The following is a 15215-nucleotide window of genomic DNA, read 5'->3' as shown; positions in this document are numbered from 1 at the left end:
TGTAAGCTAAATGACTTAAAGAGTGTGATGAGCTATGGTCTTGCTGACAACTTTTTTAATGTTCCTAATGATTTAATGCTAACAGTTGAACCAGCAAATGTTGTTGTTTAATAAATAACCAACAAACTAATATTTGGAATGAAGCATGTCAGCTGCTCTTCTGATTAGCATAACAATCAGTAATTACAATAATATGCTAGCATTGTAGGTGGGATATGATAGTATGGTATAGAATCAAGATGCTATTATCACTAACAGTGCAGTCCTATACATGTTTACTCAGAAGTAAGTCCTGTATAGTTCAGTGTGACTTATTCCCAGGTAAATGTGCACAGAATTGCAGCTTAAGTTGTGGTGTAAACAAGATTAGGGCAGCAATGCCCTAAGACTCTAATATAGCCTCCAGCCTTATTTCTACAACTACAAAGACTCTTGTGGCACCTTAAAAACTAACAAAGTTATTATAACATAAGCTTTTGTGGACTATATGAATTATTGGTCTTTAAAATGCCACAATACTCTGTTATTTGGCTGCAGTATTTTTGAAGCAAATTCTTTAAGCAGTACATGTTAAATGTTTAATATTTTAAATAATGGTGCTTCACTTTCCATAACGTTTTTCATGATCGTTCTGATTAGTCAACAATTTAGCACGCCATTATGAGTGTATTACTTACAGATCAAAGTCCCATTGATATGAATACAACTAGTTTCTAAGGAAATGTGCTGTGCAGTGCAATTCTGAGCATGTTTACTCAAAAGTAACACCTATTGCTTTCATCAGGGCTTTTTCCCTTGTAAGTGTAGTTAGGATTGCAGCTTTAATTTGGCAGTGGTTTTGATCTAAAAAGATCAAGTCTCTGCGGGATGTCCTTTGTATCTTCTACTCCCAAAATGAGTAGTTACTAATTACTATGTAACTAATTAGTAGTTACATAGAGGGAACAACTTGGAACATCTTATCTGTTTAGAAATCCTCTATTTCTGTCAGTTTCTTACAAAAGCATGCTTTCTTAACCACTTGCTGGAAAACAAACACATTTAACTGTTTTGTGGGTGACTTATTGTGTTCTAATCTTCTCTACAGTTACCGCATGTGTGATCCTTCTGAACAGCATATATACAAATCACACCCTCTCTTTGGATGGTACTTTGGAATTGATAAAATAGGATCACTTCAAGTTGGAGATCCTGTGTACAAGACAATCTAATGTTGTAAATACATCACAAGAGAAACTGTTTTCATATGTTTTTGTGAAAACCATGCCTAAATTGTTTTGGACCCTTTTTCTAACAAATCATTCTTACCTTGCAATAATGAATAACACTTTTTTATGCAGAGCTTTGGTATATAATGAAATGATTCTAGGGTTTTGAAGAGGGAGTAAGTTGTTACATTACTAATAAGTAGACCTTTTGCATATAGGAGGTACATAATTAGATCTGAAGCTTTCCAGAATTCAACTTTTGGTCATTACAAGCAGATTAATGGAAGCCTACTGAAAGGCAGAAGGAAGCATGCACATCAGTGGTCAAGTGCTTTTGGTTCACAGGTTGGCCCACCCTGATTCTAAGCATATTACTTGAAAATATATTCCATTCGTTTCAGTGTTTCTTGGCTTCATATTGAGGCACATTCCAGATGTAATGCTAAGCCAGTTATAGCTTTGTGCAAATGATGAAACATGCAGGTTCCTGGAGTGAAGATTACGGCCGCAGTGCTTCCCGCCCCCAGTTCTACAGTTGCTGCACTACCTGGAGTGAAGCCATGATTTGGCTTAGTGTTGTATCTGAATCCAGGTTCATGGTTTATCTCACTCCAGACAAGGCATACGCTGTAACCAAGTTTTGTTCTTGTTTTACTGCTTGTGGTTTATCTGGGGGAGACAAACTGCAAGCTTGGGTTTGGACACAATGCTAAGCCAAATGGCTTAGCCCTGGATAGCAAGTGAGGCAGCAGCAGGACTGGGGAGAAGCAGTGAAGCCACAGTTTTTGCTCTGTGAACCTGATCGTTCATGCTAAGCTGTGGTTTGGCTTCGTGTTGCATGTGAACTGACTTTAGGTTTGCATGCTCAAGAGTGAGAAAACAGAAAAGGCAAGCGCTTGTCTTCAGTATCTTATTGCACTGCAACAGAATTTGTATTTTCTTCTGTTGTGTATGTTGCTATAATTCACAAAGATGATGAGTATGTAGAAAAAAGCTTTCTCCTCATTGAGCCTGTTTGCATATTGTTGATTCCCTGTCTCAAAGTGAGTAAAATGTGGTCAGTTCTGAAACATATGGTCCTGTTCAGAACAATTTTGGAAAGTAACAAATTCACTAATTCCAAAGTCCACATACCTTTTTTAGGACCAAACAAAAAGTTTAAAAAAATAGGGCAAGCTTTCAAGTTTCCAGAATTCTTTATCAGGCAAGATGACATACAAGTTAAGTTTGAAGGGTGATCGGATGAAGAATAATAAATAAAAATAAAAAACCTTGATGTTATTGCTATAAGATCTGAATATATTACAGGGTCCAAAGTGGAAACTGCCCTACCAGCAGGGTCCTAGGTGCCAAAATATTGGGTTGCACACTTGGGATTCTGGGACAAGGAAGGAAAGATGACTGCTTCCCCCATTTCTTTGAGACGACAATGCCAGTTATTTGTGTTTCCCCCTCGTGCATCCAACCCCTAATATAACCATGTCACCTGATGCAGAGTTCTGGAGAACTCAAAAGCTTGTCACAGGTTTTTTACTTTTTGGGTTGTCCTAATAAAGGTATTGTCCAACCTGAGAACTTCCGATGTTGTTTCTTATGGACCATTGTGGCTACCCTTGTTTTATGTATGTGCATTGAAGAAGTTCACTAATTGTAATCTTTGTAAGCAATCTGACCTGGGAAATACTATTTTACATATTTTTGTACAAGTGACCTTGCATATGAATGTCCTGTAAACATTGTCTGAAGTTCTATTTTGTGAAATCTGCTTTACAATTGCAAGTAAACTGAACTAAATGGATATATAATGTAGAGTCTTTATAACTTTTGAAATGTTGCATTCTTTGTTGTTGGTGCATCTTCTCTCACCCCCCCCTTCTAGCAAAATGTACAGTGAAGCTTGGAGAAAAATGAATTTAAGCTGCAATCCTATATACATCTGAGACTAAGCCCCATCTAATTCAGTAGGGGCATAAACCTGAGTAGACATGTATAGGATTGCACCGTAAAGCTGTAGTTATGTTTACACTTTCCTGAGAATAAGAAACTGCAAATCTATGCATTCCTCTAGGTGAAAATGACAATTACTTTCTTAGGTTTAGTAGCCCTTGGCTGGGCAATAATTCTTCCGATGTCTTGCCAAAAAGTAAGGCTATCCAAACAGGGCAGCTGTTTTTCTTTTTTTAAAAGACCTTTTATTGTTGTAAAAGACGAGTTCTACAACCTATTTATTTCTTATGAATAAAAGTGTTAGGTAGGTAATGCTGTAAGGCAAGCTTCAAACAGGGTAGGGATCATTTACCATAAAACGGTCCAAAGGCCTGGGCTATGCAAGTGGGTTCCAAACACACAATTTGTAAACTTTTATCTCTGAACTTTGTCACAGTGGTTTTCTCCTACCAGACTCGGAGGCTTTAACAGTATAATTCCCAGACAGTGGTCAGTGAGAGATGGAAATGTTCATAGAGTTGATTCTTTTGACTTTTTCAGAAGAAATTTTTTTCCAAAGCATATGTTTAATTTAGAGTGAAAAGGAACATCATTCAATGTGATTAAATCTGTTTTTTAAAATACAGGCGCTTTAACTGCAGTTTACAAGGGAATTATTTTGATCTGTCTGTGTGATACTCCCATAAAATGTAATGTCATCAAACAACTGAAGCATACATAGTTTGTGCCTGCTCAAACTTGACATACTTGTTTGAAGAACAAATCCTTATAGTCTTCAATAGGCTTGAGCACAAGCGGGGCACTGCATTATTGTGAAGTTGTGAATAAGGCTTTACACCCATATTACCCTAGTTGTAGTAGGTTGGGCCATAAAGCTGTATCCTGAGCAGCCTTAGAGGAGCCAAATGTGGATAAGGAGGGTATGAGATAATTAGGGAGAAAGCAGAAAGGTATAGTGCAGCCAGGTTCAAAAAAGAGGGAGCTCTTGCCTCTTTACCAGTCGTATACAAGAGGGAATTTCAGTAGGTATAGGTTATCATGCTTATATATATATTTCGACCAGGGGAGAAAAGTGACGCTTTGTTAGACTTGTATCACAATCGGACACCCCCAGGCTCAACAACCTTGGTTTTTAAAAGAGGGAAAGATAAGCTGTAAGGGCAGCCTGCGGGTGAAAAGCGGGCGGCCCCTTTACTGAAAACCATGAAAGGGTGAGAAGAGAGATCGAAGCCCAGGAGGAGCCACCAGCCTCCCACTGAAACCCGCCAGCTGGGTAGGTTCTGCCCTCTTGTTACATATGCTACGCGAGAGATCGTGTCTGGGTCTGCTGGCCTTTCCCCGCTCTTGGTGCCTCACCCGTGGTTGTGGCTCTGCCTTTGCGCCGCTGCCGCTTTGAGTCTGGGGGTCGCCGCAGGCTGGCATTGGCAGCGGGGTGGCCGAAGCCGTCGGCTACGGCTGAAGCAGGTGGGAACGGTGTCGGGTCTCACCATCTACCCGGTCAAATCCTGCCGGGGAGTGGCCGTGAAGCGAGCCCAAGTGACCAAGCTGGGTCTCCGGAGCGGGGACATTTGCGACAGGCAAGTGTTTCAGGGGAACAGCCAGGTGTAATGGGGGGTGTCGTTCCCTCTCCAACTTCTCTGAATTGTAGGGGCTGCAAACGATAGTTTTATCACGCATCTTAGTTTAATCAAATGCCAAGGCATTTGGGAGGAAGATGCAGACGATCAAGCTACTCGGTTTAGAATACTCTGTTTTCTTGCTGTGGCAATACTGCGTGCAATCTCGAAATATGATGCGGGAGGGAGTCGTCACGTGTTACAAAACAATGCCGTGCGTTTTCCAGCCACACCATTTCAGTTCCGTTGTCCTCCCCCCGTCTTTCCCCTTCCCAAAAAGACAGCATCCCTGCTATCTTTTCGGTGCCTTTTGAAGACTTTCCTCTTTCAACAAGCCTTTTAAGTTGAGACCTATCCCAGTCTGCGTCTGTGTTAGAATTGTTTGTTAATATATGTTTTTTTAATAAGGGTTTTAACCCTTTTTAAAAGATCTTTTTAAAGATTTTAAAAAGTGTTTTTAATGTTCTTTTGTTTTAATGTATTTTAAGGTCTGTTTTTATGATGTTTTAAAGTGTTTTTAGCGCTTCTGTTTGCCGCCCTGGGCTCTTGGTGGGAGGAAGGGCGGGATATAAATCAAATAATAAATAAATAATAAAATAAATCCCGTTCACTGAGTGTGCTCGCTCTAACTCTTATTGGGCGGCTTTTGGATCCACCTCCACCGCCCCATTCCATTTAGCAATTTATTTATACAAGCCAAGTTAGAAGTAGGATAGAGTAGTGGTGTGCTCCACCCACTAGCCTGCCCATCAACTCTGCTCCATCTTCTCTGCATTGTTTCCGAGGGTTACATTTATGTTTGCTGAGCAGCAAAGGGGGAACATTTTCTTATCTTTCTCTTTGTGGATGTGGAATTGCTAGTGGCAAGAGTTACCACAGTAAGGTGACAACGCCAAACATTCATGTATGAGATCAAATACTGTATTAGATTAATGTACATGATGTCATATATCAGTTCAAAAAAGTGGAAACCAACATATCGAGGGAAAGAAACTCTTACTTAGTATAAGAGATCTTGGAAATGGACTGCCTTCAAGTCGCTTCTGATTTATGGCGACCCTATGAATAGGGTTTTCATGGTGTGGTATTCACAGGGGGTTTACTATTGCCTTCCTCTGAGGCTGAGAGGCAGTGACTGGCCCAAGGTCACCCAGTGAGCTTCATGGCTGTGTGGGGATTCGAACCCTGGTCTTCCAGGTCATAGTCCAACACTCTAACCACTACACCACACTGTCACTCAGGAGATCTTGGAAGAGAATGTAAAAATTCCTTGGGGGCAACAAACTCCCTCTTCCTTTCTCTTTTCTACCTCACACAGTGATGCTTCAAAGTTAGCACTATATCTCCTCATTGTACATTTATTCTATATCCCATTACCCATACAATAAACAGCTAATGGCTGCCCCTAGGCTTTGGAATTCCCTTCCTAGGGAGGTAAGAATGACCCCCTCCTTGCAGTCCTTCCGCCGACAAGCAAAGACCACCTTATTCCAACAAGCCTTTGGAATTGAAGGCTAAGGATAGGGCGTGAAGGGTGCTGCATAGCTAATGTCTATTATATTATTTTAAAACTAGTTTGAACTCCTTTAGCTATATGTGTGTATGGTTTTAATACTGGAAATAGTTTAATCTTATTTTAATGTAGACTTTGTATGTTTTTAATTATATGTATTTTTTATCTGGAAGCCACCATATGTTCCAGTTTTGGAAAAATGGCGGGGTATAAATAAAGACAACAACAATAACAATAACAATAATAATAATAATTTCAAAGGATGCAGTGTGCTGGGATTGGGTTAACTTTTTTTAAAATTAGCCTGCCCTTCATCAAAATGCAATTCAAGGGTGGGTTACAATAATATAAATTAAAATCAACCAGTACAGTCATAAAAAATAAAAAGAGCCGATAAAATCACAGCAAGAGCAGCAACAAGAATAAAAATCTGGCCAAGCGATCAGCAACATCTCTTCTTCCACCAAACAGAGGCCCGAAGGTTTTTCATTGGCACAGGAGACTCATCTCCAGAGTCAATTATATTTCAATGGGAGGGCATTCCATAGTTGGGGTGTCAATTTAAATGTCCCTTGGAGGCTAAATAATCAGGAAGGCATCATCAGCTGATCTTCGCTATCAGGAAGTCATTATTAGACCCTTGAATTTGGCTCAGAAGCATGTTGGCTGTATGATATGTGGCACTTGTAACTTTTTAAAATAAGCATAATTTCTCATTCAGGTTTTGGACTGTGATCAGGGCAGATGGACAAATGTTGTCTGCTAAGCAGGAGACTCACTTGGTGCTAGTTTCTGTTATCTGTGAACATGGCTATTTGACCCTGAATGCTCCCGAAATGAAGCCACTGAGGATTCCTGTTGAACAACCTAGAACAAATCCAGTTTGGTATTGCAGGTATTATGGGTTTATATTTTTGCTCCCTGGAAAATTGTGCCTTTCTGTTTACCCTTCCCCCCCCCGATTTGGATACATACAAGATTTCATGTGGCATGTGAGTGTAAGAGAAGATGGCACAGAAGTCTTCTCTTATTTTTAATCATTATGTAAGGGTTCAGTGTTGCTTACTCCTCTGTGTTATAGTAGTTCCAATCATCCACCCTGGGCTCTTACTGGGAGGAAGGGCATTATTATTATTATTATTTTACTATTATTATTATTATTTTCTCGATACATAAGCAGAATGCACAAGGCAGATACAGTGGGTTGGAGGTAAAGTGAGACATTTGTAAGTTCAAAACATAAAGAATTACACTGAATATACAGCTTTCAAACGTGTAGATATGCCTCTCATTTTCTTTTACAGTTTGGAGTCCACAGTCAAGGTAGAGATTGTGGAGATGAGGCAGCACAATGCATCACCACCTTCCTGAATGCAGAGCCTTACCGATTGGTCCACTATGAATCAAACATGATGACGAGGAAGCCAAGAGATTTCTTGCCTGATTTTCAACCTGCAGATGAGGCAAGAGGAGTTTCTCTCAAACATATATTGTAATGTTTCCTAAAGTATTAAGCTGGCAGTTAACTTTGCATTCCCTGATTTTATTATTTTACTTGTTTGCTTGGATGATAGGTTCCCATTAAATCAGTGGGATTTATGTGCAAGTAAATCTTTTTGGGTGCAATCATGTTAGCTCAAATGAACTCAATCCCATTGAGTTTAATGTGGCTCACTGCGTGGAAAGTTAGGTATAGGACTGCAGCCTTGTTCCTGCTGGATAACTTCTAAAATGAGAGAGCAGGTTTTAAAGTTATATAGAGCTCTTCTGCTTAATGAATAGTTTTGCATAACTCAATATTGTATTTTTTTACATCACTATACACTGGCTGCAAAAGAGAAATCATATTATGTATTTTGTAATTATATACTGCCCAGCATGGCCACACCACTACCAAACCTTTTTGAATGTATTTGTACAGGTTGCTTATGCTGAAGCTGGTCCAATATTGCTCATATCCAAAGCTTCCTTGGAAGATCTGAATAGCTGGCTAGAAAAGAAAATTGCAAAGGCAAACTTTCGGCCAAGCATTATTGTTACAGGTTCTGGTCCGTATGAGGAAGTAAGTATTACCGATCTCTACTGTTGTGTATTATGAATGCTACTTTTTTTCAAAACCTTAATTTCTCTGCTATAATATTTGTATTTCCCCCAAAGAGATTTTTATTTACAAATTAATTTGTTATACATATTATTCAATAATTTTAAAGAGTGACATATTCAAGAAGTATAAATTACACAATATATAATAGTACTATTCCATATTTTAAAAAGCTTGCTAACATAATATAAACTTAAATAGCCTATTCCTTTTCCTGAGATTTGTGTGTATATATGTATATAGTTTTCTTAATAAGTCCATCTTATTAGGTTTCTGTGCATCCTTCCAAGATTTTGTTGCGCTGTGTGTAGTTGTGTTGCTTAATTTCGTTTAAAAGCAGCACCACAGCAGCAGAGAGTAACAGCAGATGTTGAAATGAGAGTGTGCCAGCGTGTGCATGCGTTTGCCTAAGAAAGCAGGCTTTTACCCTGCATCAGCATCACTGAGACTGGAGACTTAGTAAAATAAGAAAAGCTACTTTATTTATGGAAATACATAGTAGATAGGTTTCTAGTTCTAACTAACTAGCTAAGTTGGAGGCGTAACGCCCAGGTGTGGGAGTCAGCCCCATGCTCGGAGAGAGAGCAGAGACAAAGGGAGTCTCCTCTCTCCTGGTCAGCCGGAGGACAAAGGAATGGAAAGGGCAGAAGGAGGATGGGCAGGTAAGCTTCCCTAAAGGCGTCACAGTCTATGGACAGAAAGAAGTCAGTCACAGCATCACAGGTAAAAGGTAAACAAGCCTATCCATCTGGAGGACCCTAGCTCTATCTTCCCTCTGGAGCTTAAACAAAAGAACAAAACAGGAGTTGCTCTTGCCCCACTTCCAGTGCCGGATTTAGGCATAAGCTAAACAAGCTACAGCTTAGGGCCTCACAATCCACAGGGGCCTCAAAAAATTTCAGAATTTTTGGGGGGGGCTTTTAAAATTTTATGTGTACTGAATATATATATATATATATCTGGTGTAATTTTTTAACAAGGGGCCTCCAAGCTTTATATAGCTGAGGGCCTCACCAAGTCTAAATTTGGCACTGCCCACTTCCAACAGATTTGCCATATGTGATTCTAGCAGTTATAATTTATAACACCTGAATCTGATAAACTGGTTGTGTTTGTTCCTTTATAAAGTTAACAAAACACGGAGAGGCTTTAATGGTCTTTAGAATCTGTGTTTTGCTTTTTTAAAAAAACACTCTCAACCATGCACCAGAAAGCTTTTTCACATTCCCACCACATATGGATAAAATCTTCTTTATCTCTGCCATGGTTCCAACATCCACCATATCCTATTTTCCCATTTTGGGGGGATTTCAAAGTGTCCAATGCCACAGGAAAAGCCATCTTAGAACAGTTTTCTTTGTGATGAGTGGCAATTGAAAAAACAGATCCCTTAGTGAGTAAGAAGTTGCAAACCTGTTCCACCTTTGGTCCCATTTAATTTTATAATAAAGATTTCCTTTCAAGCTGGGTAATAACTGATATGTTGCGGTGAACCATTTTGAGTTTTTTTTTATTTAGCCTTTCAAACTTTGTTAGTTCTCTATTTATCGCTTGATTTCTGCTTAGGGTAGAAAAAACAATCCACTGTTCTGCTGGTTCCAGTGTCTCCATCTCTCTCTTTTGAAAACAGGGGCACACAACGCTGGTCAAACCCTGCCTCTTTTTTACTGTAAAACCTGGTGGAAACAGCTTGAGTGTGCTTTTTAACAATTCAGCTCCAAAAAGATTTCACAACTGATTGGCAGACCAACCCATTCCCCCTCCAGGTGTGGCTAATGGAAAAGCTTTGCTCTTGCGAGTAGTGTGTTACAGCCTTAATCTATTTAAGTTCTAATTTGGATGAATTGAAATGGGAGCTGGTATTGTGCTTTCCTTATTTCCCCAAGAGAAATGTAGGGCTGTATAAGTCAGTGATAATTAACTGTGACCATTCACAATGTTGTTGGTGATCACATAGATGTACTGTGATAAAAAAGCCGTTTGTCCTGATTCAAGCTAAGGGTGATAGAGATGAACCACTTGATAAAATGCAGTACAGCAGTTTCATGTTGTAGTTTGCATTTGAAGTTCCTTTGCTCAGGAATGGCTCCTTTAAGATATGTTACAGTGTGTCCTGGAAGACTGATATGTACCCTCACTGTTTTTTGAATTCTGCAGTTTTTGAAGTCATATTCTTAAATTGTGAGACTCAATTCAATGAAACTGAATACATGTGGTTATATTGTAAAGCTTGGCTATAGAAAATGGATTTTGACAAAATTGTCAAAATTCATTGTCTACAACCAAGTCTTTCAGTACAAGAACATCTGTTCAAGCTCACTGGACTAAGACTTGCAACTTAAGAATTTACATCAGACATTTTTCAAACTATGCAATTAAATGAAAACAAAACGCAGACCAATATAGTAACCAGGAATAATCTGTTACAGGACAGATTTAGAGGACAAAACAACAGAATACTACTTGGTGTTATCTGTAGCTCATAGCTAAAACCACACAAAAAGTATAATCAATAATCTAAAGCCCATCCTGGAAAATTACACTTCTCTGTGTTATCACCAATAACTGTTCTGTGAATAGCCACTGTTAATACATAATTATAACTCGTGCTTTCTGCATTTTGTTTTCCTCTGATCTCACACAAACATGAAACACATCTGATTAAATGGATAGTAGTCCATGAACGCTTATGCCATAAGAAATGTCTTAGTTTTTATGGTGACACTATGGACATAGTTGCCGACTTCAGTTGTGACATGTATTACTGGGGTCAATTAAATGCAAGAGGGTCTAATGCAATACAGTTTGTTTTTCTATAGGATGCTTGGGGTGAACTTTTAATTGGGAATGTGGAGTTGAAAAGAAGAATGTCTTGTCCCAGGTAAGAAATCAGAGCTTTGATCTTTGCATCTACAGATCTTTTGATTTCTATCCCTACACCATTACAGACAGCCTGGCACCAACACTGTTATCTTTTTGGCGCCAGGTCAAGACTTTCCTCTTCTCCTAGGCATTTTAGCATGTGTTCTATATTGTTTTAAATTTGTAGATTGTGTTTTGGATTGTTTTTTACAAGATGTATTTTAAATTGTATTTGTTTTTAGTTATTGTAAACTGCCCAGAGAGCTTCGGCTATGGGGCAGTATACAAGTTTAATTAATTAATTAATTAATAAGAAAAGTTTCTTATAAAATGTTATGAAGATTTTTCTTAAGGTAATACATTTACAATTAATTTTAATGTTTTTTGTGAGTGCAGGTGTGTTGTAACAACAATTGATCCAGACACTGGTCTCATGGATAGGAAAGAACCACTGGAAACACTGAAAAGGTAGCAGATATGACTGGTCTTTCTCTGTACACTTGTGTGTCTTTCAGCTGGTTCACACTTAAATGTTCATCACTTTAATGATTGCAGCACTAAGTGGTCATTTGCACATGTGCAATTGAGCCATCACAAAACCACAAACAGAATCTTTCATTCCACTTCATAGCACCTTAAACACACTGCTTTCCAATAGTTAATATACACATACAGCTGCAACCCATCAAACACTATCAATTGGTGTGCTTGTGCATGTATAAACCAATTGTTTTTCAATCCATAGCATATAATACCTCCTTCTCTATTTACAGCTATCGCAAGTGTGACCCTTCTGAACAACATGACTATAAATCTTCTCCTCCCTTTGGATCACTATATGGAATTGGTAAAACTGGAATGGTAGAAGTTGGAGACCCCGTGTACAAGATAATCTAGTGATGGTGTCTGCAGTGAAGCACACTTGTTCAGTTTATGTGCAAATAGATCTGTACACATTTTGTCAAGATACCCTTTTCACATTTGCTTTTCCTATGAAGTCTTTAACTGGATCTTGTAAAGAGAGATGGGTAATTTCAGAACACTTGGGCCACTTATGTGCCTTTATCGCTTTGTTTCAGTTCAGGAGCTGGTATGGATGGGGCTATGAGACACAGGCCCTGAATCTTTTTTTAAGTGCCCAAAGTGTTTCTGGGTTGATAATGAATTTAGGAGAAACTGACTAGGAGACCTGGGACAAAATAATAATTTGGGGAAATAAATTAATATTAATTTAGATATGATATGGGGGTAATTGCAAGGGGAGCTAAGTTGATTTAGAGCAAGATCTGCTGTTAAATTAATTGAAGAGAAAGTGATTTGAGGTGAAATTTTAGTATCATCCGAGATTATTTGGATAGGAAACCATTAGGCTTCTCTTCTCTGACATTTTACATTCTTAATTTGTACCTACACATATAAAATAACATACAAATATGTGTCTATGGGCCCATACCCAGAATCTTTTAAGTACATAGCAATGTCCCTGCCTCATGCAAAAGCTAAAATATTCCTGGGATATGCTTTGCCCAATCATAAAGAAGCACATCTAAGTAAGATGAGTGTTGCCATTTCGATTTCCCAGAATGGCTAGTGTAAAATTAAAGAAACTGGGATTTTAATATAAAATTAAGATAACAGAAAATATTTATAATATACCGGTCACTTGTTGCTAAACTATACACTATACACAGTGATCAGTGATGACTGTCTAGTGTACCAACGTTGTGCAAAATGCACAGATTTTATTGAAAACAATTGAATAAGAAATCCCCCTTCAGTTTGGGGTAGGGAGATGCTCCTTTAGTCCTCTGCACTACAGCTAAGACTCTTACATCAGATTCTGAACTGTGCTTCAATGCAAGGTGCTTTATGGGTAGGTGCATCAAAATAATCATGTGCTATAGAAATTATTTCAATTTAATCCCCACCCTTCACCATAAGGTCCCAGGGTTGACAATTTAAAATACAGTATTACAGGCGATTTAAAACAAATTTCAGTCACAATAATAGGGTGGGTCCTAAAAATTTATACCTCAGAATTGCTAATCCATCTACTTGTATTTCATGACTGTATACCCTGTGCCAGCATATTATGTTAGCCTAAAGCTGATCAATATGTATTTGTTAGCTAAGTTAGCCTGAAGGCTTGTATCCTTTTCAGGCCTTGGCATAATAGAACAGACGTAAAGTTAAAAGTTTGATTTGCCTGAAAGCTTGTATTCCCTTTCTAGGCCCCAGCATCCTTGAGTATGCCAGATCACCTCATAGCCACCTGCAGTATCTAGGTGTTCTAATGAAAATATGATGGCTTGCCAGTATGCTGGGAATGTATCTTGTTAGTATGAAGGAGTTTCAATTAGGCAGAGGTTCAAGAATATTTACTAGTAGATGTTTTATAGCTGGGGTGATACTGGAAAGTACCTTGTTATACATCAGAGAGTCCTGATAGGCATAGATTCAATGGATGGGTCGAAGGACGGTCAATGCACAGATAATGCAGGAGTTGCGTGTTAGTGCACAAGCCAAGTAACGGTCAATGATAAACTATGCTTGTTAGTAGAGATGAAGATAAAGATGATAGCTATGAGGTTTGCCAAGGGAGGATACTAAGGTGCACCTGGAACGATACTATAGTTTTGAGCAATTAGTTTGCTTTGAAGATGTTCTGCGAAAAGAGCAGAACAGCCAATTATATGTCATAATATGTTATTTCAAAGTGTATGCTCTCATTAATCATATATGTAACTGCATGTGTATGCCAATAATATGTGCCAAGATTTATGCTATATAAACCTGATCTGTGCCCAGTATGGGTGTTCAGTCTCTGATGTCCGCTACTGCAGAGCGGTGGGACTGATCCACTTTTATTGGGAATACTTGGCTGAATGCTGTAAGTTACTCAATAAATTTTAACTCTTTGTAAGTAAACCTCTTGTCTGCATCTCATCTCTGGTAATCTGAAAGAATCTGACACAATGACATCCTTTCTTGGTAACATTTGTTGTTTTTAGTTTAAATTATATCTGCTACAGTTTTCTGGGAAACTGGTGTTTTTCAGCTGACTATTTGGAACATGCATTTCCTAAATATTTTCAAGTTGAGCTACTCTTGATTTGAGGATGCTTAGTTTGACTTAACCCATCTAAATTCTGGTCCTGTGATTAGTCTGGAAGTAAAACATTGGTAGAACAATCCTATTAATTCTATAGGAGAGTATGCATAGAATTTCCAGTTAACAAGTAATCCTATACACACTGTTAACATTTCAGCTAAATATCACTTGATGAAACCTTGGGGGGGTATCTTTCTATGTATGTGTTCACTTCTGTACAGTTGCTAACGCTGAATCTGTTCAGAGGACTTGGCATGTTCCTTCACCAAATCTAATTTCTGGTTTATAGAGTCACGAGGGGCACCGTTGCAGCAGTGTGGTAGAAGAATAGTGCCAACCTTCCCCCTAAATCACCTTTTTTCACTTTTCTGACCCAGAAGCCATCTTTAGCCCAACCATACATTTGGAGACCCATTTGTTTTCGTTGGGTCTTTGAGAATTTTACATGGAGACTTACTTGTAATTTTTTTTTATCTATATCTGTATTTGTATGGTGGGATTGCTGTTTCTCAAATCCACCTTATGTCAGGGAGTACAACCTGGGAGTGGGTACTCACCCACCAAAGGAGGACCAGTGCCATAAACAACAGATGTATTTGGAGGACCCCGTTTGCACAGGGCTTTTTTGTATCTATGTAGTTGAAGGGAGGGGCTTCAACTGCTTCTCTGCCACATTTTTGCAGCATTGCCTCAGCTGAACTAGGCTAACAATGTTTTCTAAAAGTTGTTTCATACTTTCCATTGCAGTATCCTTTGTTGAAAGTATCAAACAGTTGATTGAAGTGGAAGAAATTTTGCAGTCTTCAGTGGGTTGGCAAGAGATACTGTTTGTTCCAACTTATCTTCCTGGGCATCT

General features: G+C 38.7%; 3 protein-coding genes across 4 annotated transcripts in view; all 3 read left to right on the top strand.

The window, feature by feature from the left end:
* Window positions 1-3766, top strand: part of LOC133383786 (mitochondrial amidoxime reducing component 2-like) — an 18186-nt gene extending 14420 nt beyond the window's left edge. The window contains exon 7 of the mRNA XM_061625148.1: window positions 1088-3766. Coding sequence (XP_061481132.1) covers window positions 1088-1211 — 124 coding nt within the window. The 3' untranslated portion in view covers window positions 1212-3766. The remainder of the gene's footprint in view (window positions 1-1087) is intronic.
* Window positions 3283-7321, top strand: LOC133384207 (mitochondrial amidoxime reducing component 2-like). The gene is made up of 3 exons (XM_061626122.1): window positions 3283-3351; window positions 4425-4732; window positions 7006-7321. Exons 1-3 carry the CDS (start codon window positions 3283-3285, stop codon window positions 7319-7321), a joined length of 693 nt encoding a protein of 230 aa, XP_061482106.1.
* LOC133383789 (mitochondrial amidoxime reducing component 2-like) lies at window positions 7092-15215 on the top strand. 2 transcript variants are annotated; one of them, XR_009762413.1, is made up of 7 exons: window positions 7092-7179; window positions 7589-7747; window positions 8206-8346; window positions 11205-11266; window positions 11644-11715; window positions 12021-14137; window positions 15107-15215. XR_009762413.1 is itself a non-coding variant. In XM_061625151.1 (6 exons), the coding sequence occupies exons 2-6, from the start codon at window positions 7694-7696 to the stop codon at window positions 12142-12144; spliced, it is 453 nt and encodes a 150-aa protein (XP_061481135.1). In that variant the 5' UTR covers window positions 7092-7179; window positions 7589-7693; the 3' UTR covers window positions 12145-14175. The 2 variants fall into 2 exon arrangements, 1 of the variants encoding a protein (XP_061481135.1); XM_061625151.1 differs by lacking the exon at window positions 15107-15215 and having other exon boundaries at window positions 12021-14175.

The sequence above is a fragment of the Rhineura floridana genome, chromosome 4, assembly GCF_030035675.1.
Source record: "Rhineura floridana isolate rRhiFlo1 chromosome 4, rRhiFlo1.hap2, whole genome shotgun sequence".
NCBI lineage: Eukaryota > Metazoa > Chordata > Lepidosauria > Squamata > Rhineuridae > Rhineura > Rhineura floridana.
The sequence above is the reverse complement of the archived record's forward strand: the minus strand, read 5'-3'. Positions and strand labels throughout refer to the sequence as shown.